Source organism: Garra rufa, chromosome 9, assembly GCF_049309525.1.
Source record: "Garra rufa chromosome 9, GarRuf1.0, whole genome shotgun sequence".
In the NCBI taxonomy this organism is placed as follows: domain Eukaryota; kingdom Metazoa; phylum Chordata; class Actinopteri; order Cypriniformes; family Cyprinidae; genus Garra; species Garra rufa.
This window is the reverse complement of record NC_133369.1, coordinates 31,803,862-31,829,292: the sequence shown is the minus strand read 5'-3', so window position 1 is coordinate 31,829,292 and position 25,431 is coordinate 31,803,862. Positions and strand designations below refer to the sequence as shown.

The following is a 25,431-nucleotide window of genomic DNA, read 5'->3' as shown; positions in this document are numbered from 1 at the left end:
AGCTTGACCAGCTAAAACTGGCTACTTCCATCTTAAACCAGCTACGACCAGCTAACCAGCTTAGGCTGATTTTAGCTGTTTTTTTCCAGCAGGGATATTTCAAGTTGTATCACTACTCTGCTGAGAAAAAACAAACAAAAAAACAGCTAAACCCAGCCTAAGCTGGTTGGCTGGTTTTAGCTGGTCATCCAGCCTGGTCTTAGCTAGTCTTAGAAGGGTTTTGGCCACTTGCTTGACCACTAGCTTGACCAGCTAAAACCAGCTACGTCCATCTTAAACCAGCTAAGACCAGCCAACCAGCTTAGGCTGGTTTTAGCAGTTGTTTTACAGCAGGGATATTTCAAGTTGTATGACTACCCTGCTGGAAAAAAAACCCCTAGTTAAAACCAGCCTAAGCTGGTTGGCTGGTTTTAGCTGTTCATCCAGCCTGGACTTAGTTAGTCATATCTGGTTAGCAGGCTGGTTTTAAAGGGGTTTTGGCCACTTGCTTAGCTGGTCAGGCTGTCCTTAGCTGGAAGACCAGCTGGAACAACCAGCTAAAACTAGCTTGGCCAGCCAACCAGCTTAGGCTGGTTTTAGCTGTTTTTTTTTAAGAGGGATATTTCACGACGTATCACTACCCTTCTGAAAAAAAAAAAAAAAAAAAAAAAACAGCTAAAACCAGTCTAAGCTGGTTGGCTGGTTTTGGCTGGTCATCCAGCCTGGTCTTAGCTAGTCAAAGCTGGTTAGCAGGCTGGTTTAGAAGGGTTTTGGTCACTTGCTTGACCACTAGCTTGACCAGCTACTTCCAGCTTAAACCAGCTAAGACCAGCCAACCAGTTTAGGCTGGTTTTAGCCTTTTTATTCAGCAGGGATAACCCATGGAGTCTATATGCTCGCTTGAAATGTTACAGATAACATAATTTTTAATAAAAATTAAATAGAGAGACAAGAAAGAAAGAGGATTTATGTGGTTTTAAGAATCATGTGGTTTTAAGACAGAGAAAACAGTTTTTAAATGAAATCAAAATGTTTATTAAAACATTAATCATAACACACATTAATCATGAATTAGAGCTGCACAAAGAAATACTAAGGTACCATGAGCTTACTCCTTGAGATAGTCTGCCCCAAAATGAAAATTCTGTCATCATTTACTCATCCTGAAGTTGTTCCAAACTTGTTTAAACATCATGTACCATTGATATAGTAAGTCAATAGCTATGTCAACTATTTGATTATCTTTTTTTTTTTTTTTTCAAAATATCCTTTGTGTTTGAAGAAAAAAGAAACACATACAGGTTTGGAACAACTTGAAGGTGAGTAAATGACAGAATTTTCATTTTTGCCTGAACTATCCTTTTAAACACATATGCATTGCACTCAGCTGCACTGAACTTGAGTTTGGATGAAACTCTCCTTTTATATTTTATTTCAGAACAGAAGATAGAAGAACTATACGATTATAAGATTAGCTTAGACTTCCCGGCAGTGAGGAAGATGTGGCACACATCTGGCCCAGTATTTAACAGACTACCCTGATGCTGATTGTCATGATCACCCCCAAAATCTTCACCTATGCCGTCTTTAAAAGACAACTTTATCATTAGAGATGTTCCGTGACCAGCCGTGAGAATTAGCAGCACAATACAGGTCATTAAGGCAGAAGATTCAAGCTTGCTTCCATTAAATCCATTAAAATCAAAAGATTGTGTGACTGTTATATGTCATTCTCATCAATACAAATGAGTACAATTGCACAAAAAGCAACCTGCAAAAAAAGTATCCACAGACAGGAATATGTGGAAGATAAGCACATTATAGATTTCTTGTTTTGTCATGAAATATCGTCATTCTTACACAGATGCCTGCTTTGTACAATACACATGCATAAAGGAGTTTGCATATACAGCACTACTGTATATTTCCAATTTGTCTAATAAATCCTTAGAATTACAAATCTATTCTTAAACTACTTACATAATTTGATAAGTGAATTCACAGACTGTTGTCTTATCAACTGATTTACTGTATAAACACAATACATGACTATCATCTAAATTTTCATGGCAGTAAGTTTTAAAGTTAAAACAGTAAGGCTTAAGTAATACTCTACGCAAGTACATGAAAGCAGACTCGTATAGAGTCTGTAATAGCCTGTTCACACCAAGGATAACGACTATAAAGATAACAATAAAGATATACAGTTGAAGTCAAAAGTTTACATCCCCCGTTTAGAATCTGCAAAATGTTAATTATTTTACCAAAACAAGAGGGATCATACAAAGTGCATGTTATTGTTTTAGTACTGACCTAAATAAGATTTTTTATATTTCACATAAAAGATGTTTACATATAGTCCACAAGAGATATTAATAATTGAATGAATAAAAATGACCTTGTTCAAAAATTCAAAAGATTGATTCTTAATACTGTGTTGTTATCCGAATGATCCACAGCTTTTTGTTTAGCGATAGTTGTTCATGAGTCCCTTGTTTGTCCTGAACAGTTAAACTGCTTCAGAAAAATCCTTCAGGTCCCCCAAATTCTTTGGTTTTCCAGCATTTTCATGTATTTGAACCCTTTCCATCAATGACTGTATGATTTTGAGATCCATCTTTTCACACTGAGGACAACTGAGGGACTGCAACTATTACAAAAGTTTCAAACGCTCACTGATGCTTCAGTAGAAAACACAATGCATTAAGAGCTGGGGGTGAAAACTTTTGGAATTTGAAAATCAAGGTAAATTTATCTTATTTTGTCTTCTGAAGCACATGCAAGTATCTTCTGTAGCTTCTGAAGGGCAGTATTAAATAAAAGAAATATGATATTTCGGCTAAATAAGAAAAATGTACACATTCTCATTCCGTTCAAAAGTTTTCACCCCCTGGCCCTTAATGCTTCTTATTTCCTTCTGAAGCATCAGTGAGCATTTGAACCTTTGTAATAGTTGCATATGAGTCCCTCAGTTGTCCTCAGTGTGAACAGATGGACCTTTCAAACAACATAGTTATTGTTGGAAAGGGTTCAAATACATGAAAATGCTGAAAAACCAAAGAATTTGTGGGGCCTGAAGGACTTTTCTGAAGAACAGTGGACAGTTTAACTGTTCAGGACAAACAAGGGACTCACGAACAACTATCACTAAACAAAAAACCACAGTTGTGGATCATTCAGGTAACAACACAATGTTAAGAATCAAGTGTATGTAAAGTTTTGAACAGGTAATTTTTAAAAATTCAACTATTATTTTCTCTTGTGTACTATGAAATACATTATTCAGGTCAGTACTAAATAAAAAACAACAACAACATGCTTTTTATATGATCCCTCTTATTATGGTAAAATAATGAACATTTTGCAGATTCTGCAAGGTGTACGTAAATTTTTGACTCGGCAGACGAGTGTGCGAAATACAGTAAACAGACGATATCGTCCACTGGTGTGAACGCTAATATAGTTATCTTTCTTGGTGTGAATGACCCTTAACTCTATTTTAAACATTCCTAAAGTCAATAGTTAAAGTCAATAGCAACTTGTCTAAATAAAAAACACATCTGGAATAATAATGCACATCATTATTCAATCGTCTGCGTTTACAAACTTGCGTAAAGTATATGTATTCTGCCATAACTCTGATAGTTTCAATATTATCATATAATACTAGCATTACACAGGTAACTATTTGCCTTTTTGATGGCATTAAGACAAAAGACAGAAACTACTTTCACAAAACACTTTTAAAACGAGTTACAGTACAACAGCATCTTTCAGATGTGCGTAGCATTTTTAACATTCACTCTCAAGTTTCACCTAATGTCTGTAAGTGCTGTTGTTGGTTGTCCCCTGCAATTGGATGGATGTCAATAATATAATATTTTACTAATTCCCGGCAAGCAATTCCCGGCTAAAAATAGTTTTTAAAACTAACCACACATAGGTGATGCCATTAAGTCATAAAATACCTGATACAATGTTGAATTCCTTTACTATCCAAATCTCACAGCCTTAACTCTAAATGATGAAACAGTCGAAAAAGAGCACTGAATTGTGCTCTCACCTGAATGGCACACGTATATTAGTTTGGCATGGGTTCTGCAAACCTACCAAGAGTGTTTTAAATGCTACGGTTGTGCTAAAAATGATATTTGGCAGTTGCTTTTCCCATATAATCAGTCCAGGTACAGTCTCAGCCGACAAGAACCGGTAACAGTCGACGAGGAGCCAATGGGAGGCACGGATTTCAAAGCATGGATTAGTGTCATGCTCTTTAAGCTAATGGTTTGAATTGAAATGATGAACGGAATCAAGAGTTCACTTCTCTGAACATTCCAGAACGCTGACTCACTGAAGAAAGTTCAGCTGAGAGAAAAAGAGAAAGAGAGAGAGAACAGAAACACTTAAGAGTGGTTGTAAGCTCGTCTTCAGTATTCTGCTTCCTCCATGACCTCCATGACCACTGTTCTGGGGCCTGTGAGGATGATGTTGCTGACAGTCCTGTAGTCCAGATGCAACACATTCATTCCATTAACAGCCACCACAAACTGACACACCTGTAGAGATGAGAATGAGAACTATAATGAGGCAAAACAACAACAGTTTTATGTTTGGTTAAACTTGGTTCACCCTTTTTGTACTTTGACAAACACATAAAAGTGCTGAAAAACAACATAATGAATATGGGACATATAAACCACATATATGACCCAATAAACGGATCGTAATCTTTCTCAGTACAGCAACATGACACAATTACAGCTTTCAGGAGAACAGTAAAGGAGTGCTTTTTAACATCGGCTATATTAATTCTCGGAGAGGTTCTGCAAATGAATAACGCAATAGCCTTTATGCCCTTCCTGGTAAACCCATAATGGCACTAGCGTCAGAAATGAGTCATGGCATTACCGTTATCAGCAGCAAATGATAAATAAACAACATTTGAAAGCTTGCCAATTTGCTTAATTGTCAGCATGTGTTTAAACCCCAGCAGTTGTAAACTCTGTGTTGTTCTTTTTCACTGAAAAAAGTTCCAAAAAACTTTTCCAATACTGAAAATAAAGCAGCATATAAGAATGATTTCTGAAGGATCATGTGACACTAAAGACCGGAATAATGGTTGATGAAAATTCAGCTTTGCATCACAGAAATAAATAATATTTTGAAGTATATTAAAATATCATTGCAACAAAAAGATGACACTGAGAGCAAGGCAGGTGCAGCATTACAGCCTCTGCTTAAAAAGTTATTTTTAAATAGCACAATGCTTTTACGTCAGAAACAGACTAAGCACATTCGCTCAGTTTGCAAACATGACCTTATGTAATGAGATTCAGAAATGACGCTGAGGGAGTAGTGTTATTGTTTTTTAAGTTGCATAATTGTAATGGTTCATTATGGCTGTAAATTAAGGTCACGGTTTAAAGGGCAGGTATTATTCCATGTGTCACTACTGTAAATTAGACATACACACACATACAGTAGACACTATCCCCCGGTTTCACAGACAAGGCTTAAGCCTAGTCTAAGACTAAAATGTAAATCTGAGCTGTTTGAACTGAAAGAAACTTGCACTGACTGATCTAAAATTATATTGTTGCCTTTGTTTTGTCTCAAGATGCACAACAGTAATGTTTTTTTTTCTAAGCATGTTTATAAAAATTACTTAAATATCCTAATTGAACTATCTGCTAATCCTGGTTTAGTCTAAGCCCTGTCTGTGAAACTGGGCCTATGTGTTTTAGACATGAATATCTGGAAAACATAATATATTTTGAGTGCTCTTGAGGAGAATGCACTCACATCGACAACCAAAGGACATTATGATTGCTCCACTCAGTGTACTGTGCTTAAGGTCAACCCGAAATGACTGTGGGTGGGTTAGTGTGATTTGAGTATTTTGAAATCTCTTTGCAATCATCTCTATCTATCTCTTAGATCATAATCTAGCATTAACTTAAAAGAACAGCAATGTAAAACTAAACCTTTTACGAGCACTATTTCGTCAAGAGCACATTCCCGCTAAAGGTGCAGTCACATTAGTGAAATTTGGTGACAAAAAGTCCACTGTTTATTGTCAATAGTGTTGTGATCTATAAAGCACAGCTTCACTTGTACCTGTTTTCTCGACAAAGTCACGGCACCTATTGACTTGCACTTTAGGAATCTCAAAGGACCATAGGTTCAGCTAAAAACTATCATGAACCACTGATGTCACATGGACAATTTATCAATGTTCTTTCTACTTTTCTGGGCCTTGAATGTGTCAGTTGCGTTGATGTCTATGCAGGGTCAGAAAGCTCTCGGATTTCATCGAAAATATCTTACTTTGTGTTTTAAAAATGAACAAAGGTGTTACGGATTTTGAACGGCAAAAGGATGAATAATTAATGACAGAATTTTCATTTCTGGGTAAACTAACCCTACATCTACACCTACATCTTGAATAGCCTAAGCGTAAGTAAATTAAATTAAATTTTAATTTTTGTGTAAACTATCCCTTTAAGATAAAATAATTAATGTCTTATTGGTTTGGTCAAAATTTCAATATCCTTGCATCCCAGTAGAATAGGACATACTGTCCATACTTCTCACTCTCTCTAATAAATTTCCTTTTGCAGGATGACTACTGTACCTTCATTCCCACTGCTGCAGCGGGTCCACCGGGGTCCACTGCTTGGATGTGGCAGGGTTTACTTCCTCTCACCACGAATCCCCAGCCCACTGCATCTCCCATAATCTGCAAACATCCAAGCACATTAACTTATTATATTATAAGTTGTAGTTCAGAAACTTACACAGTATGTTCAGTATTACACAGTATAAGTGTAACCATTTATGTGACATCAGTGGTTCAACCGTATCTTTACAGAGCTAAAGAATAATTTTAATGTGCAAAGAAAACAAAAATAACTTTATTCAACAATTCTTCTTCCTGCCTCCATTGTCAAGACTACAATGACATATGCGTGTGTTTTTCTTTGCTTATAAACATGGTTCAGCCCATGCATGTTCATGTCAGCAACACCAAACACTTGTGTCATGGTACTCTCATGAATGGCAGACGGTGGCGCGGAGGAGTCTGTATTTTTGTTTTCTTTGCGCACAAGTATTCTCGTAGCTTCATGAAATTACTGTTGAACCACTGATGTCACATGGACTATTTTACCAATATCTTTAATGTGTTTCTTGGCCTAAGAACATTTCAGTTGAGTTGCGTTGCTGTCTATGCAGGGTTAGAAAGCTCACAGATCTCATTAAAAATATCTGAATTTGTGTTCCATTTGCAGATTAGGAACAACATGTGGGAGATATACAAATAGATTTGTCAGTTTTCTTTCTCATCTGCTTCCTTTCACTTTAACTTAAAAAAAAACCCCAGCTGTTTATGATGACATACTGATTTGTTTTTGTGCATATTGGCTGGTAAATATCAGTTGATACCCAACCCTACTAATAACAGTTTCTTTTTATTTAAATATAGGACAGTCAAAGAGATGACTCCTTGAAAGACCCACAACACATCACCATGGGCATACCTGTAAAATCCATTACAAATTGCAGTTTGTTGCATGACATATGAACAGTTTTAGCACTATTGTTTTATTCACTATTGAAAAAATACAATATACTGTTTAATCACTATATACTGTTGCCTGTTTCCACATATTTTTTATTAATTTTACAATTCCAAGTCCGCACTCAACAATGTGGCCTCTTTCACCTGTGAATTTTTGTTAATTTTTATTTTGTGAATGTGCAACGTTAAGTAAGCACTTGTCTTCCAAACACTTGTTGTATATATAAAGAAACTGTTACTGAATTTACATTTGATGACATTAAAAATAAATTCAAAAAATTAAACTTGTTGTGTGTATTTGCAAAGCCATTTAAGAACCTCTCCTTAAGAAAAGGATTTTTTTAAGGTAAGTGATTAAAACAATTTTGAAATTTAGTCAACAAAATGTGATTTAAATGTAGCTAAAATAAATTGATTGCAACCACTTACCTTAAAAAATTTCAGTAAATTCAATGAATATTTTTTCTTCAGAAACAATTAAATAAATTTAGCATATTTTAAATAAAGTAGCATATTTAAATTGGGCTGAAATTACTCATTTTTTAATACTAAGTTAACTAAATAAAATTGTTTAAATCCAAATAAATGTTTGTTTAAATTTAGATCAAATCAATTGATTGCAACCACTTACCTTAAAAAAATTGAGTAAATTCAATGAATCATTTTTTCCAGTGCAGTTTTCAAACTTTTTAACATATTTACCTCAAAATTATGGGACCTATCTACTCACCATATCGCTATGAGAGTGTTATGATGCGTGCAGGACGAGACGAGACAATAGACAAGATTCTAACAAACATGATATTTAATATTACGCTTTAAGAGGAACAAGGCAGGAACAGGCAGGAACACAAAAGATCTTCACACATGTATACAACGTTAAGGACCGACAATAAACTCAAGAAACAGACAGACTTATAAATGGTGACTAATCATTGAACACAGGTGAAGGGGATGACGTTAACGAGGACTAAACCAAAATATCACAGATCGACGGGGGGAGACAATGAGAAAAACCAAGTACAAAACAGACATGAACGTAACAGAGAGAGAGTGGCACAGGAATATTTCCTAATTATAAATGTGGGGGTGTAGTTAAAATCAGTCTCAGCCAATGGACTAAAACATACACGGTTTCGCTAGTGACATGAAAAATGCAGGATATATTTTTAAAATAAAGTTTCATAATTTATAAAGAAAATATAGAATAAATATATACTTTTTTGAACTTAATTTTTTAAAGAATCAAAAAGATCCTTTTAAAGACAATAATGAAAAAATTACAAAAATATTTCAATATCATTTCCGTAAGTTGAAATTTAGGAGTTAGGGTTTGGGACAGCCACCTCCCAATTGAAAGTACCTGATAAATGATGCTTTTAAATATATTACGCTTACTAATATTTCAAATATTATTGTGAGTTTCAATAGAAAATAGAAGGATCTTAATAAACATTTAAGATTTGAATACTTAAATGCTTTTTAAATGTGTTGTGGCAGCAGTTTGCATCAATTCTGTATAATGGCTAATATATACTTGGTCATTTTAAAATTTAAATTCATATGCTGGTATTGCAATGGTGGAGCAATATATTTTAAATATGGTTGTGTTGTGCAAACTGCATGCAGCACTGATTTTAAACTTCAATATCAGTGGATGCAAATTCAAAATACATGACAAGAAACATGTAATTACATGACAGCTGAGCACAGAGTATCAAATTTCAAAGGTTTCTAAATTGGATTTTCCTGTTGATCCAGTTGAGGATTAGAATCATCTCCACATGCATCTGAGGAAAAACTTCCTTTCGCTATTTTTAGTTCTGAAACTTTTCCTCCACGTAAATGGATTCTCAGAACCAAACATAGTAAATGATGCAATTAAAGCTTAGAGTCTGAGCACATTTGGCACGAGTGTGTGTGTGAGTGACTTACTGTGAATGTCTTCTTTATGAAAGGACCACCAGGAGCCTGAAGTTCCTCTGGGTTCACTTGTCTCTTCAGCACTGTAAATAATACACACACAGTGTTCCTCAGTCATGAACTCCAGGCCTGTTTTCATTACAGTAAAGCATGTGACTATTTAACACATGGTACAAAAGAATCAGGTTTATCTATTCACTGCAACAACACTGAGTTTGTTTCACTACTGTTACACGTAATACTGCAGTCCATAATCTCTCATGTAAAAAGTCCACAAAGACATCCTGAACCAAAAAAACGTGCTTCTTTGAAGACAGAGCGAGACAGAGGGTAATTAAGCTGTGATGGAGTGCTGAAGGTTTGTGTTTAATGAAGTAATGAGGTTGTGGCAACTCATTGATGGACTAATTTAGCACAAGAGGTTCAAATCAGCCCGATCTTTTCATCAGTAATGTAATAAATGAGCCAAACCCTCAACCACTTGGTCACAATCCAGTATTCAACTGCACAGCTATTGCCTGGATTCCCTCATGGAAGAAGAAGGCCATCGTATTTACCACTGTGACAATGAGCGCTTATCAGGATCAACTAAATGCTGGATTTATGTAATATACAGTTCTTTTTTCATGTTTTGCTTTGTTGCAGCCTTATGTTAAACTGCTTTAAATTACTTTTCTTCCACATCAATCTACACTTCAAATTTAAAAAACTAAAACAAAAACAGAAATGATTCCATTGCATAAATATTCATACCCTTTTCTGGGACACTTGATATTTAGCTCAGGAGCATTCATATTGTAGATGTTACTACACTTGAAACGGAGTTAAGCTGTGGCAAATTCAATTAAATGAGTATGATTTGGAAAGGCACACACCTCTCAATAAAACGTCCAACAGCTGAAAATGCATATCAGAGCAAAAACCAAGCCCTGAGGTCAGAGACAGTACTGCTTCAAGCCACAGATCTGAGGAAGAGTTTAGAAACAAATCTTCTGCATTGAAGGTTCACAGAAGCATGTAGCCTCCATCATCCATAATGGAACATGTCTGGAGCAACTAGAACTCTTCCTAGAGCTGGCCTCTTGGCCAAACTGAGCAATTGATGGAGAAGACCTTGGCTAGAGTGGTGACCAAAAAGATGATGGTCACTCTGGTTGAGCTCCATGATCATATATGCAGATAAAAGAAACTTACAGAAGGAAAAACATCACTCCAAAAATCTGGCCTTTATTGCGGTGTGGCAAGACTCAATCCTCTCTTCATGAAAACCCACCTTTTCAAATTGCAACAACGCACCTAAAGAACTCTCAGACTGTGAAAAACAAGATTCTGTGGTCTGATGAACCTCAAATCCAAGCATCATGTTTGAAGGAAACCAGGCTCTGCTTATCACCTATATAGTACCATCCCAACAGTAAAGTGTCGTGGTAGCAGCCTCATGCTGTGGGGCTGTTTTTAAATGCCAGAAACTCATGGACTCGTCAGAATAGCAGGTAAGTTCAACACAGCAAAATATAGAAAAAGCCTTAATGAAAACCTAGCCCAGAGCATTCAAAACTTCAGACTGGGCAGAAGGTTCACCTTCCAACAGGACAATGACCCTAAGCATACAGCAAGAGTAAGTTAAAGAAAACCCTGTGAATGTCCTTGAGTTGCCCAGCCACATCCTAAGCTTGAACCCAATCAAACATTTCTGGAGAAAACTGAAAATGTCTGCCAGGCCCCATCCAAGCTGACAGAGCTTGAGAGGTGAAGAGTTGAGGAGAAGAATGGCAGATAATTGCCAAATGTAGATGTGCAAAACTTGTCGCATTATACCAAAAAGACTTGAGGCTGTAAAGGTGCTTCAGCTAAGTACTGAGTTAAGGGTATGAATACTTATGCAATATACTTATTTCATTGTTTTGTTTTTAATTTGCAAAGTTATCTAGGAATCAGTTTTGTGCTTTGTCATAATGGTGTATGAAGTGTAGATAGATCTGGAAAAAAAGTAATTTAAAGCAGTTTAACATAAGGATCCAACATAAAACGTGAACAAAATTAAGGGGTATGAATAGTTTTGCAAGGTACTGTATGTAATGTTTGCAGCATAGACTCTTTAAAATATGTCCAAGAGTTTTACACACTGTTCTGGTATTGTGGGGACATTTCCACGCCCCTAAACATGACACGGCACAAAGCAAAACGTGATTGGTTGCTTTACCTGTCAATCATATGGCCTCTTAGGCGGTCTATGGCCATTCAAAGCGGGCCAAGGTTCCCAGACCTTCTGCCATCAGTCTGAAGATTTTCTTAAATATGAGGCCCTCTCCATTTCCCTTTTCCAAGTCACTCTAAACATGCCTGAAACCTTTTACACACAATGCCATATCATTTTTAAAGCACAGAGAAAGGATTATATGTGTGTGTAAGACAAAGAGAGATTGAATATTTAAAATAACATGCCAGTGCATAAGTAGCTGTATCGGCCTCACTTACTCTCTCATTCTGTCTTATTTACTGTTTCATTTTATTCTTATCCATTTTGGGAGGAGAGCTCAGTAATCTCAGGATTGGGTGAGCAAACTAACCAATCAGATGCAGGCGACAGCCCTGCCAAGGCCAGAGCATGCTCGTCTCCTTACACACCGGTGTTTCATGTACAAACACACAAACATCTGGAAAAGCAGCCAATTTTCCTCACAAAATCATGTTTAAACATAATATCATTATGATGAAAGATTGCATTTTTAAGCTGCGTTGTTGTTGGACAAAAAACAGGTCTGGTTTCAACAGTGGGCCTCACTGTACCGGTCCGGGACAGAATATGGAGCGGGAGCGAGAGCTGTGCTATGGTGAAGTGAAGGCTGAGTCATGTGGTAGGTGTGGAATGCTTCATTGCAGGCATGCTTCAGGCTCTCCTTGGATCACCATGGAGGCCAATGTTCTAATTTGGTGGTGGAGGAGGAGGACCCTGGGTTGTGCGTCTATAAAATGTTCTTCTGTCTCTCTGCCTGCTGGCTGTGCTCCTTGCCTTTCCTGAAGGGGACAGCATGTTCTTGCCAGACACTCTCATATACACACTACTCGTGTACTACTACTATTCAAAGTTCTGAGGCTGAGAGTTTTTATGGGTCAGAGTTTACTACTCCACACACAAACACTCTGAAGGGAGATACAGTTGGAGAGTAAAATAAGGGAGGGTAAAGAGAAAATACATTTTACAATCATTTCTGACTTATTTTTTCTCAGATTTATTTGTAAATTAGTCACAGGGTGGTGATAGTCAACATCAAGTAATCAAGTAACACCTTCCCAAATCTGGAAATTCTGTCATCATTTATTCATTCTAAAGCTGTAAGACTTTTTTTCCCCTTGATGAGCACATACATTTTATATTAGCAGTGTTATACACTACCAGTCAAAAGTTTTTGAACAGCAAGATTTGTAATGTTTCTAAAGAAGTCCCTTCTCCCAAGCCTGCATTTATTTGATCCAAAATACAGCAAAAGCAGTAATATTGTGAAATATTTTTACTATTTAAAATAACTGCTTTCTATTTGAATATATTTTAAAATGTAATTTATTCCTGTCTTCAGTGTCACATGATCCTTTAGAACTCTAAATATTCTAATATGCTGATTTGCTGATCAAGAAACATTTATTATTATTATTAATATTTAAAACAGTTGAGTACATTTTTTCAGGATTCTCTGATGGATAGAAAGATCCAAAGATCAGCATTTATCTGAAATAAAAAGCTTTTGTAACATTATACATATATCAAACGCTAGCAATCAGTATAATTTATTTTACTTTTTAATTTTTGGTGAAGAAATTATAGAAAGTAGTACTTTTATTTAGCAGGGATGCTTTAAATTTATCAGAAGTGATGATAAAGACATTTATAATGTTACAAAAGATTTCTATTTCAGACAAATGCTGTTCTTCTCAACTTTTTTATTTATTGAAGAAATCTGAAAAAATTCTACTCAGCTGTTTTCAACAATAATAAACATTTTTTGAGCAGCAAATCAGAATATTAGAATAACTTCTGATGGATCATGTGACTGGAGTAATGATGCTAAAAATCAGCTTTGAAATCACAGGAATAAACTATATTTTTTAAACATATTCAAACAGAAAACAATAGTATTTTTAATACTAAAAATATTTCAAAATTTTACTGCTTTTGCTGTACTTAGGATCAAATAAACGCAGGGTTGGTGAGCAGAAAAAAACTTCTTAAAATATAAAAAATCATCTCTAGGTTACGTATGTAACCCTAGTTCCCTGAAGGGAATGAGACGCTGCGTCGAGACGCTTTGGGAACGCCCCCAGCGTGACCACGCTCTGAATCACGTGTATAATCCATCCAATGGAATCGCGTGACGTCACCGGCGTGATGACATCACCGACCAGGAAGCTTAAAAGCACGTTCGGTGAGAACAGCGCTAGCTTTCGGATGAAGCAAGCGCTGCAGGGATGCCGGAAGTATGGCCTCGAGACGCAGCGTCTCGTTCCCTTCAGGGAACTAGGGTTACATACGTAACCTAGAGACATTCCCTTCCAGGAACGTCGAGCTGCGTTGAGACGCTTTGGGAACGAGATGCCCATGCCACCATACTGAGGAAACGTCCCTGCCTGTGATTAGGGTGAGAGAACAAAAGAGCCAGGAGAGGCTCGAAGATCTAGGCCGTAGAACCTAGTAAAGGTCAAGGGCGTGGACCAACCTGCAGTGTTATAGATATCCTGAATAGAAAGGCCCGAAAGAAAGGCCTTAGAGGCAGAAATACTCCTTGTAGAGTGAGCCTTAACTCCCAGAGGTGAGGGAGGGTCAGAGGACTTGGCAGCAGGGCGGCCTCTCCTCGGAGGGCCGTAACAGACCAGAAGTTGATCAGCCTTCCTCCACAGGGCAGTCCTGTGGACGTATGCGTCCAGTTCTCGCACTGGACACATACAATTAAACTTCTGCTGGCCGGGCTCCCTGAAGGGAGGAGGATGAAAAGCCTGTAGTACGACAGGGCGTGGTGCAACGGTGGGGACCTTAGGAAGGTATCCCATCTTGGGGTATAAGAACGCTTTGGCCATACCAGGCGCAAAGTCTAGAAAAGAAGGGGCCACTGTGAGGGCCTGAAGGTCCCCAACCCTCTTAAGGGAAGTAATAGCTAACAGAAAAGCAGTCTTAAGAGTGAGAAGACGATCAGATATCTTTTCTAATGGGGCGTTCACACCAGACGCGACTTGCGCGAATAAATTGCGTTATTTGCGCGTAGTTGGACGCTTGAACATTTAAGTTTACTCACTTCATTCACGCATGAAATTCGTGCGTGACATTTACTTCACAACAGACGCGAATTCGCGTCATGGGAGGGGCGTCTGCCACTCGTCAGCGGGAAAGTAGTTGTAAAATAGGTGAATGAGCTCAATTTGCCAGCTTTAGCTTGCTTCAGCTTGCTTGTAGTCTCAATATGTATATATGTAGGTCAGATTGAGTAAAGAGCGTTTTTTAAAACTTACCAGATTGTCCGACCTCTTCACTCACTTTCTTCCAAGCAAGATCCTTTTTATTCCTGTTTCCATGAAAGTACAAAGATGTATCGTACAGCTCCGAGTAACCACAGACAGCAACGGTGATTTTGTCCTCCATTGTTGTTTCGGATTTCTGCCTCCGTCACTACTAGAGCAAGCTCCTGATTGGTTAACGCGGCGCGAATTTTCGCCAAAGTTCAGATTTTTGAACTTGCGCGAATGGCGCGGCAAACGCTTGAAACGCTCAATTCACGCCGCTTCATTCGCGCTATTCGTGCGTTTCGCGCCACCTCGTTCGCGCATTTCGTGCCGCAGGATAGCTATTCGCGTCTTTGCATTGACTTAACATGTAAATCACTTGTGCTTGCCACTTCATTCGCGTCCGGAGTGAACGCACCATAAAGGCTCGAATGGAGGCTTACAAAGAGCTTCTAGCACCACAGCCAGGTCCCAAGTAGGGACGCAAGAGCGTACTGGAGGCCTCAACCTCAGCGCACCGCAGAGGAAACGTGTAACTAAAGGGTCTCTACCCAAAGAAGAGCCACCAAGATGGGCCTGGTAAGCTGCTATGGCCGCCACGTAGAGGGTGGAGTGGGTCAACCCGGCGGAGAGGCGGGCCTGTAAGAACTCCAGCACTGTACCAACTGGGCAGTTAACTGGGTCAAACTGGCGGTCTCCGCACCAAGAAGTGAAGAGCCTCCACTTCAAGGCGTACAGTTTCCTCGTGGAGGGAGCTCTGGACTGGAGAATGGTCTCAACAACCTCAGTTGAGAGACCGGAAGCAATGAACTGTGCCCCCTCAGGGGCCACACCCACAGTTTCCAAATCTCCGGGCGGGGGTGGAGAAGAGTGCCCCCCGCCTGTGAGAGGAGATCCCTCCTGAAAAGCATTGCCGCGTGACCTTGATCATGTGAAGCGGGTTTCCCCTCGGGGAGAACCCCTTGGTTCTGAGCCACCACTGAAGGGGTCTCATGTACAGCAGGCCAAAAGGAATTAAGTTGGACGCAGCTGCCATCAGACCCAGCAGTCTCTGGAACCGCTTTACAGTGAGTGACCGGCTCTCTTTCAGTCTCCCGACCTCGGTGACCTCGTCCTTCTCTTTAATGCTGGACAGGGTCAACCACAGGTGTCTCTCCGCAGCCACCACGGCTGTGTAGCGAATTTAGCTCAAAAGGGAAATGTATATAAATAATTACAATTAATTTTGATTAATTACCATTATTTATATCAGCCGCCAGTAGTAACTGTAGCAGAATTGAATCACCATCAATTAATCTGTTCGTCTAGCGAACATACAGGGTAATTTCGTATCAACCCTAAGCAATGATATTTTCTTGGCCACAGAAAAATAACATTTTTACAGTAATAATGCATTAGAGCATGTAGCTTGATCGGAAATCGTAAAGGGACATTAATTTGCAAGGCAGAATCAGAGACTCGTGTAATTTGTGCACAAGAGTTTTATTAACTAACGACTAACATATAACTAATCTAAACAAACAAACATATACTCACTCATACAGGGTAGGGTAGGAGGATGGTTAGAACAGTACAGGAAAAGGGCGTGAGGTTGGGCTGACCATCTGAAAGAACCATCAGTTTCTAACGCGAAGTACAGCATCAGATAGCTTACACACAACCTCTGTTTAGTGGAAGAAACGATACTTGCATTCGACCGAGAGTCTCATGGAGCCTCTGAAGAAGTCCTGGATGGTTCCATTTGATGGCCGAAGTTGCAATTTCTTGAAACTCCGAGGTTGTTCTTGACTCTGTTGTGGTTGAGAAAGTCCTCTCTCCCTAAAGTTGGCTTATTGGTTTTAAGGATAATTTAATGTAACAAATAACTATGTCTGATTGGTCCAGATGCTACAGCTGCCATAGACCTGCCGATGGCGCGGACGGTCTCCTTGCTGGCACGGAGAGACAAATCAGCGGTTCTGCGGAGCTCGGCAATATCTTCAGGCCGAGCCCCCTCGCCTTCATCCAGCTCTTTGAGCAGGTCGGCTTGGTACGCCTGTAACACCCCCATGGTGTGCAGACATGCACCAGCCTGACCTGCCGCCGCATACCCTTTGCCCACCAGAGCCGAAGTTGTTTTTAATGCTCTGGAGGGCAGCCCCGGAGCCTTCAAAGACGATGCCGCTTCGGGGGACAGATAGCTCGCAAGCTTCTGTTCCACCCGTGGCATCGCTTTATACGCATGCTCAGACAGCCCCGCCACATTAGCGTAGTGAACAGCGGAGGGGCTGTAGAGCCGCGAAGGGTAAGGCTTTCCCCACGACCTCGACACCTCGGTGTGGAGGTCAGGGAAAAATGGAATGCTTCGGCGCAGAGGTGGTGGCCGAGACCGCAGAAAGCGCTCATCCAACTTGCTTTTCTGCGGTTTGGCTTGTCTCTCGGCTGGCCACTCAAGATTTAATGTGGCAACAGCGCGAGTGACCACCTCTAAAAGCTCCTCATACTGGGGAGATTGAGGGGGTGAATCCTCATCGGCGCCCTCTACATCCACCTCCTCGGAGGAAAATAAGAGGAGTGCCGCGCCCTCTCCCCGGGGGGAAGAAACCGCAGAGCGGGCTTGCGACCCCAGCGAGCGGGCGATGGATCTGGTAGGTGAGGCAGAAGATAGGGACTCGCCCGTCTCCAAACCCGCTACCAGATCCAATTGCAATCCCCACAAGTGCAATCGCCGCTCCGCCTCGGCGGAAGTGGGACCAGACCCGCGAGGAACGCTAGTGAAGGCTCCCCTCTCAAAGAGAGCCTTCTGGGAGCGGAGCACACGCAAAGGCATGCGCTCACAATGCAAGCAACCAGCCCCCTCGAGGGCTGATGCTGCATGCTCCACTCCCATACAGACAACACACAAGCCATGTGTATCCTCACCCTTAATAAAACGAGGGCAAGGAGGAACACACGGCCTTTGATGTTGCTGTTTATAACTTTCACCCTTAGAGACAGACATTGTACACAAGACAAACTGTTACTCTCTAAATAAAAGGGCATGCAATTGTGCATACAAAACGGAGAGTAACAGGACACAGAGCGCTTGCTGAATGGCAGAAAGCTAGCGCTGTTCTCACCGAACGTGCTTTTAAGCTTCCTGGTCGGTGACATCATCACGCCGGTGACGTCACGCGATTCCATTGGACGGATTATACACATGATTCAGAGCGTGGTTCCCAAAGCGTCTCGACGCAGCACGTCGTTCCTGGAAGGGAACTTACTGTTCAAAAACTTTTGACTGGAAGTATATATAGAAGTCTACTGTAGCCATAAAATCAGCACACTTATGTTTAGTGTCAAATGGCATTGGCGTACCATAATTAAACCCTGGAGCTTTGGTGCAGGGAAACATTATGTAAGGAATAATTAACGACAGGCTATTGAATTATTAAGAAAATAATGCACACTTGAGGTGGTAATGCAGTCATGAGCCAATTATTCTACTTATACTAAGGTTAACACACCTCAAAAATTGTTCAGATGTTGTATTTAAAGACTTTCATCAGGGTTTTGTCCTTCTCACGTGTAGGATTAATTTCTTACGCATCTCATCCCACGCCTCTGTTGCTAATTCCAAAACGTTTTAGACCTAGTAACAGAGGCTTGAGTCATTGATAGCAGACTAATGCAGTTAATAATGAAGTTTTAAGAGAGAGAGAGACACACACACAGAGAGATTAAGCATGTGTGAATTACTTCTGTGAGTCTGTGCATCTCTCATCAGTGTTCGGCAACAATGTCTCTCATAATAGCGAAACTGTAAATTTAAATGTTTCAGGAACAGTGCTGTTATTACCTTGCTAGTGAGAACTGTTCTGTAGCTTTTAAGTTAATAGCTATTTTACCAATAAAATAATCAGAGCAGTGCTACCAACACATTTCTGTGTGAGAAACAATGTGTGTGCGTTTGTATGGGAGAGATAGTGGGAGAAAGAGAGTATGTGCTTTCCATTAATAATAAAATGCAATTTGTTGCAAAAAATGGGAATAATTTGTTGTTTTTATCCTATTGTTTATTATATTTATTTGCTTGGTCAGTGTCTCTGTGGGTTTTGGTATTTTTGCTGTTGCAGGCTGTAAGGGCCTTTGAAATAATTGAAATCATTTGGTGAAGTGGTATGGGTGTGTAACATGGTCAAGACCTGCCTAGAACTACTTTAGGAACTACTTTATGATTTAGATTTTAGGTTGTTCAAACTCTTCTGTTCATGCAAGATGGAGTACATTTTGAAAGGCTATGCGCTTGACTGTAGTTATACATCAAGTCAAAATTGAGGCACAGTTGAAGTCAAACGTTTACATACACCGTGCAGAATCTGAAAAATTGTATTTATTTAAACAAAATAAGAGGGATCATACAAAATGCATGTTATTTCTTATTTAGTACTGACCTGAGTAAGATATTTCAGATAAAAGACATTTACATATAGTCCACAAGAGAAAATATGTTGAATTTATAAAAATGGCCCTGTTCAAAAGTTTACATACACTTGAATCTTAATACTGAGTTGTTACCTGAATGATCCACAGCTGTGTGTTTTTTTTTGTTTAGTGATACTTGTTCATGAGTCCCTTGTTTGTCCTGAAAAGTTAAACTGCCCACTGTTCTTTAGAAAAATCCTTCAGGTCCCACAAATTCTGTACAATGACTGCGCACATTAACAATGACTGTGATTTTGAGATAACAGAAGTTTCAAACACATGCTTTGGAAGGAAACGCAATACATTAAGAGTCAGGGGTATGAACTTTTTAAATCTGAAGATCAGGGTAAATGTAACTTATTTGGTCTTCTGTAGCTTCTTAAGGGCAGTACTAAATGAAAAAAAAAAAACGATATTTAGGAAGGAAGGAGGTGACGTGAGGCCAAGTATGGTGACCCATACTAGGAATTTGTGCTCTGCATTTAACCCATCCAAGTGCACACACACAGTAGTGAACACACACACACACACACACACCGTGAACACACACCCGGAGCAGTGGGCAGCCATTGCTGCGGCGCCCGGGGAGCAGTTGGGGGATCGGTGCCTTGCTCAAGGGACTCACCTCAGTCGTGGTATTGAGGGTGGAGAGAGTGCTGTACATTCACTCCCCCACCTACAATCCCTGCCAGACCTGAGACTCGAACCCGCAACAAGTCCGACTCTCTAACCATTAGGCCACGGCTGCCCCATTTAAGCACAGTAAGAAAAAAATTACACATCTTCATTCTGTTCAAAAGTTTACACCCCTGTCTCTTAATTCATTGTGTTTCCTTCTGAAGCATCAGTGAGCATTTTGGACCCTTTAATTGTTGCATATGAGTCCCTCAGTTGTCCTCATTGTGAAAAGATGGATTTCAAAATCATTCAGTCATTGATGGAATGGGTTCAAATACACAAAAATGCTGAAAAACCAAAGAATTTGTGGGACCTGAAGGATTTTTCTGAAGAACAGCAGCCAGTTTAACTGTTCAGAACAAACAAGGGACTCATGAATAACTATTACTAAAAAAAAAAAAAACACTGTGGATCATTCAAGTAACAACACAGTATTAAGAATCAAGTGTATGTAAAATTTTGTACTGGGTCAGTTTTATAAATTAAACTATTATTTTTTATTCTTATTTTCAAGTCAGTACTAAATAAAAAATAACATTCATTTTTGTATGATCCCTCTTATTTTGGTAAAATAATTAACGCTTTTGCAAGGTGTATGTAAACTTTAGACTTCAACTGTATACTTTGGGATTTAATGTGTAAATGTAGAACAAGGCTCTCAACTATTAAGGTGTGGACATATTAGTGAAATTTCAGTCATAATTTGCAGGAAAAATATTCAATTAAGTAAAGTTCGCCACAATGTAAAAATCACTCAATGCAGTCACTTTTTTTAACCAAGCATTTTTCTTTTGGTCAAAGTGAAAATTTTAAATGACCAAAATAAACATAAGCAAACTTTTTCACCCTCACATGAAACTCCTGCAGATTTCTATTGAAATGACTGGACGTCACATGAAATTTTGCAGAGCAATGGCAAATGTGACCACACTATTACTGTATAATACCAAGGAAAATCTCAACTACTGATCTACCACGTCAACTATTCCTTTAAATATAATCTTGTTAACTCATTCTGCTGGTACAAGCTAACAAGCAGAATCTCTGTCAGAGGGGTGAAAAAGTTCATGGGAACTACATGGTCGACGCCTCTCGGAATTACTGTCAACAAGCACAATTACAGCGGAGGAAGGCCCAACGGAACAGAGGGAGAACTAGCTGAAGAGGCTTTATGGCCTGAAAGCACACAAACACACAACCTTCTGACCCACCCACAGAGCTCTTTAGAAACATAGCAGACGTCCACCGTATCTGCTGCAGATCTATATGACACGCTCTACACAGCATGTTATGTTAAATGAACAGTAACACACCACAAACAAAACACTGAGAAAGCTATAGCAATTCGTCCTTAGCAATTCATCTTTTCGAAAACCTAAGAGCCCACAAAGAGCAGCATATGGTTTACGGAAACTCAGAAAGTTGTCTGCGGCTTGAGAAATGCAGTGTTTTGGTGCTGTAAAAAGTCGGGCCATTTTATTTAACCATAAAAAGAGAGCAGACAGTGAACGCAAGCTGGGATGCTAATGTAAAAGTTAGGGTTAAAGGAATAGTTTACCCAAAAATGAAAATTACCTCATGATTTACTCAACGTCAAGTCATCCTAGATGTAACTTTCAGATGAATAGAATCAAAGGTATATTAAAAATGTCCTGGCTCTGCCAAGCTTTATAATGGAAGTGAAGTGGCTGTTAAGATTTTGAAGCACAAAAAACTGCATCCATCCATCATAAAAAGCAGCTAGGTCGACCAATGTATCAGTTTTGCAGATTAATCGGCACCGGTAGTTTATTGGCAGAACTATTGCAAAAATCAATGCCGTTTTGATTTCAACTTCAAACAAAAATGAAAATACAATTATATACAATTATTGCTCCCGATTCCGCCCCCTTTGTGCACTTTGGCTCCTCTATAAAAGCCCAATTTCGAATGCAAATCAGTAAAATCATGTAACGTGACTTTTATTAATTTATTGATTTTTTTAATGTTTATTTGATGTTGTGTTTAAAAAGCACAAAATATAATTTGCCCTGTTTTTTGTATGTGTTCAGAGACTAAACAGAACACGGACAAGTAAAGTGAACATTTAGCTTAAGATGCGTACATAAATGGTCAAATTAAAAAAATATGTCAAAAATTTCTTTGTTGACTAGATGCTGCATTAGTAGAGAAAAGACAGCACATGTTTGCTATCAAGGCTGAGAGGACGCAAACATTAGCCGCACATCAAGAGATTCAAACAATGTGACCAAAACACCTAAGTCCAACCCAAGTTTTTAATTTTACGATTCTTACCAGCTGTTTGCATTTGTTTATATCCAGATGAGCACATTAATGTATTTGTTAGCCAGCAAGTTGCATACTTAAAGCTATTGACGTGAGAAAGAAAACTGTGTTCATTCAGCTGACAGAAACCATGCAGCATCACAGATGGCCATTCACAAAGTTTTATATTAAATACATCATATCCATCCCAAATTGATGTAAATGTACATAAAGACTTCACCCTGGGTTGGAAGATTTTTTGAACAAAACGTTTTTCTTTCTGTGGCTCTAATAAAGCCTGCATGTTTCACATAGAGAGCTATAATATAGATTGTCCTTTCTCTTTCTGTTTGCTCTGTTGTTTTAAACACAAATTTCAAACTAATCTATCCTGCTTTTTGATCATTCTTGAAGTAAACTTATATCCGTTCGGTGATTAAATAAACAGTTCGACGTGTCCGGTGTGTATTTGTGATACCTTTACGAGTTCTCCTGGACCCGGCTTTTGCCCGGTGTGTGACTAAAATAGTTTGTTATTTTGATTAGATATTCATCAAATGTTCTAGAATAGAAGCAGCTAAAATGTGACTGTATACATACAATATCCATATGATGTAATTTCAATAGTATGGCCGTTGTGTAGATGTATAAAGATAGCCATCTTTAGCTTGACTGTTGATTTAAAATGGTAACACTTCACAATAAAAGTCCATTTGTAGCATTAAATAAGACTGATAAAAGCTGTCAAACAGAAGTATTGTTTCTTGTTTTTAAAATGTTTAAATTGCTTTAGCTAACATTAATGAACTAAGAACGAACTTTATTGCTCAATATATAATTAATATTAATACATTTATTCTTTCACAAAGTATGGTTCAGTCCCCTTTTTAAAATAGTAGACCACTATTTTAGTTTCCTTTCAGCATACATTTTAAAAACTATTACAGGTGCTGGTCATATGATTAAAATATCTTCAAAAAGTTTATTTATTTCACTTATTCCATTCAAGAAGTGAAACCTGTATAATGTATACATTCATTCCACACAGACTGATATATTTCAAGTGTTTATTTCTTTTAATTTTGATGATTATAACTGACAATTAATGAAAACCCCAAATTCAGTATCTCAGAAAATTAGAATATTACTTAAGACCAATACAAAGAATTGATTTTTGGAAATCTTGGTCAACTGAAAATCCCTATTGCTTGTACACTTTTTTCTACCACATCTTTTCCTTCCCTTTGCCTCTCTATTAATGTGCTTGGACACAGAGCTCTATGAACAGCCAGCCTCTTTTGCAATGACCTTTTGTGTCTTGCCCTCCTTGTGCAAGGTGTCAATAGTCGTCTTTTGGACAACTGTCAAATCAGCAGTCTTCCCCATAATTGTGTAGCCTACAGAACTAGACTGAGAGACCATTTAAAGGCCTTTGCAGGTGTTTTGAGTTAATAAGCTGATTAGAGTGTGGCACCAGGTGTCTTCAATACTGAATCTTTTCACAATATTCTAATTTTCTGAGATACTGAATTGGGGTTTTCATTAGTTGTCAGTTATAATCATCAGAAATAAACACTTGAAATACATCAGTCTGTGTGGAATGAATGTATACATTTTACAAGTTTCACTTCTTGAATGGAATAAGTGAAATAAATCAACTTTTTGAAGATATTATATGACCAGCACCTGTATATTGTCAACGCGTTTATGACAGTTAATGGAATCTAAAGATTACGGTTTATAAAGTTTTAAATATGGATATTTTCCTTACACAAACACATCGATTAACTTCTGAAGTCCTTTATTAACCTCCTGGAGCCATGTGGAGTACTTTTTATGATGGATGGATGCACTTTATTGGTCTTCAACATTTCAACAGCCATTCACTGCCATTATAAAGCTTGGAAGAGCCAGGACATTTTTTATATAACTCAGATTGTATTTGTTTGAAAGAAAAAAACTCATATACACCTAGGATGGCTTGAGGGTGAACAAATCATGGTGTAATTTTAATTTTTGGATGAACTATCTCTTTAAGAAGTGTAAAGACAATAATATTTGCTTACTTAAAGATGACGTGTGTCATTTTTTATGTTAAAATACCCAATTAGTTGATGTATGAGGGATGTTTGAGCACAGAGGGGGGTTTTCTTACCAGACTTGGGGTTGCAGAGCACAGGGGGGCTGCTGCTGAGTGTGGGGCTGCTGCTATAATAACCGCTGCTGCCACAACTACTGCTCATACTGCTCCTACGTACCGCCGACACCACCTTTATCTCCTTAGTGGGGCTTACTGAGGGGAAGGAGATTGAGAAAGACCGAAACAAGGTTAGATAGAGTCTGGAGAGGAAGCGAGAGAGAGAATAGAGATCAGTTACAATACACATGCAACACTATATGAATTCCAATATATCATTCCAATTGTGCTTGTGGAGACATTGTTATGGTATGTAAACGTCCATTTTGTGTGCATACTAACTGAAATAACAATTCAAATGGAGGCCTAACATCTGTTGGTTTTGTACTTTTAACAAAGATGTACTGTATGGCAAACAACATCATGTAAAGAACACACAGATCTATATTTAAACAAAAACACACAGTACACATACCACAGGCGCATGAAAAATTACAGTTCATATTTTATTTAGCTCTGAGAAGAGGAACCAGAAAGGCCCAGTCCCAAGACACACTGAGCTAACTTCCTCTACTGACTCATGATGGCATGATACTGATCTACAGGCCAACGCTGTAAAAAACAAACGCTTGATCTGAAACTGAATCTGAGTTTAGATATACTGTAATTCATTGATCAACATGATTTTGGTTTTCTAGCTTGGTCTAATATAACCCTCTATGTCAAAACACTAGCACGAATCCCAATTTTGTAAATCTAAACAAAAGTTAAGAGAACAGAAGCAGTTTGAAAAAATGAAGTTATATAATACTGACTAATACTGACTAATATACCGACAAAATAACTCAAATGGAATCTAACTGGACCAAACAGAGGAAAACTGCAAAAGGGACATGTTCCGCTTGCTTGTCTTCATATGTTCACCTTTCACAGGCTT

At 38.6% G+C, this 25,431-nt stretch overlaps 1 protein-coding gene across 1 annotated transcript in view; it reads right to left on the bottom strand.

The window, feature by feature from the left end:
* Nucleotides 1-990: 990 nt before the first annotated feature.
* The window catches only part of deptor (DEP domain containing MTOR-interacting protein), a 57,139-nt gene continuing 32,698 nt past the window's right edge, over nucleotides 991-25,431 (bottom strand). Inside the window, 4 exon segments of the mRNA XM_073847491.1 lie at nucleotides 991-4,535; nucleotides 6,614-6,718; nucleotides 9,494-9,564; nucleotides 24,513-24,650. Coding sequence (XP_073703592.1) covers nucleotides 4,407-4,535; nucleotides 6,614-6,718; nucleotides 9,494-9,564; nucleotides 24,513-24,650 — 443 coding nt within the window. The 3' untranslated portion in view covers nucleotides 991-4,406.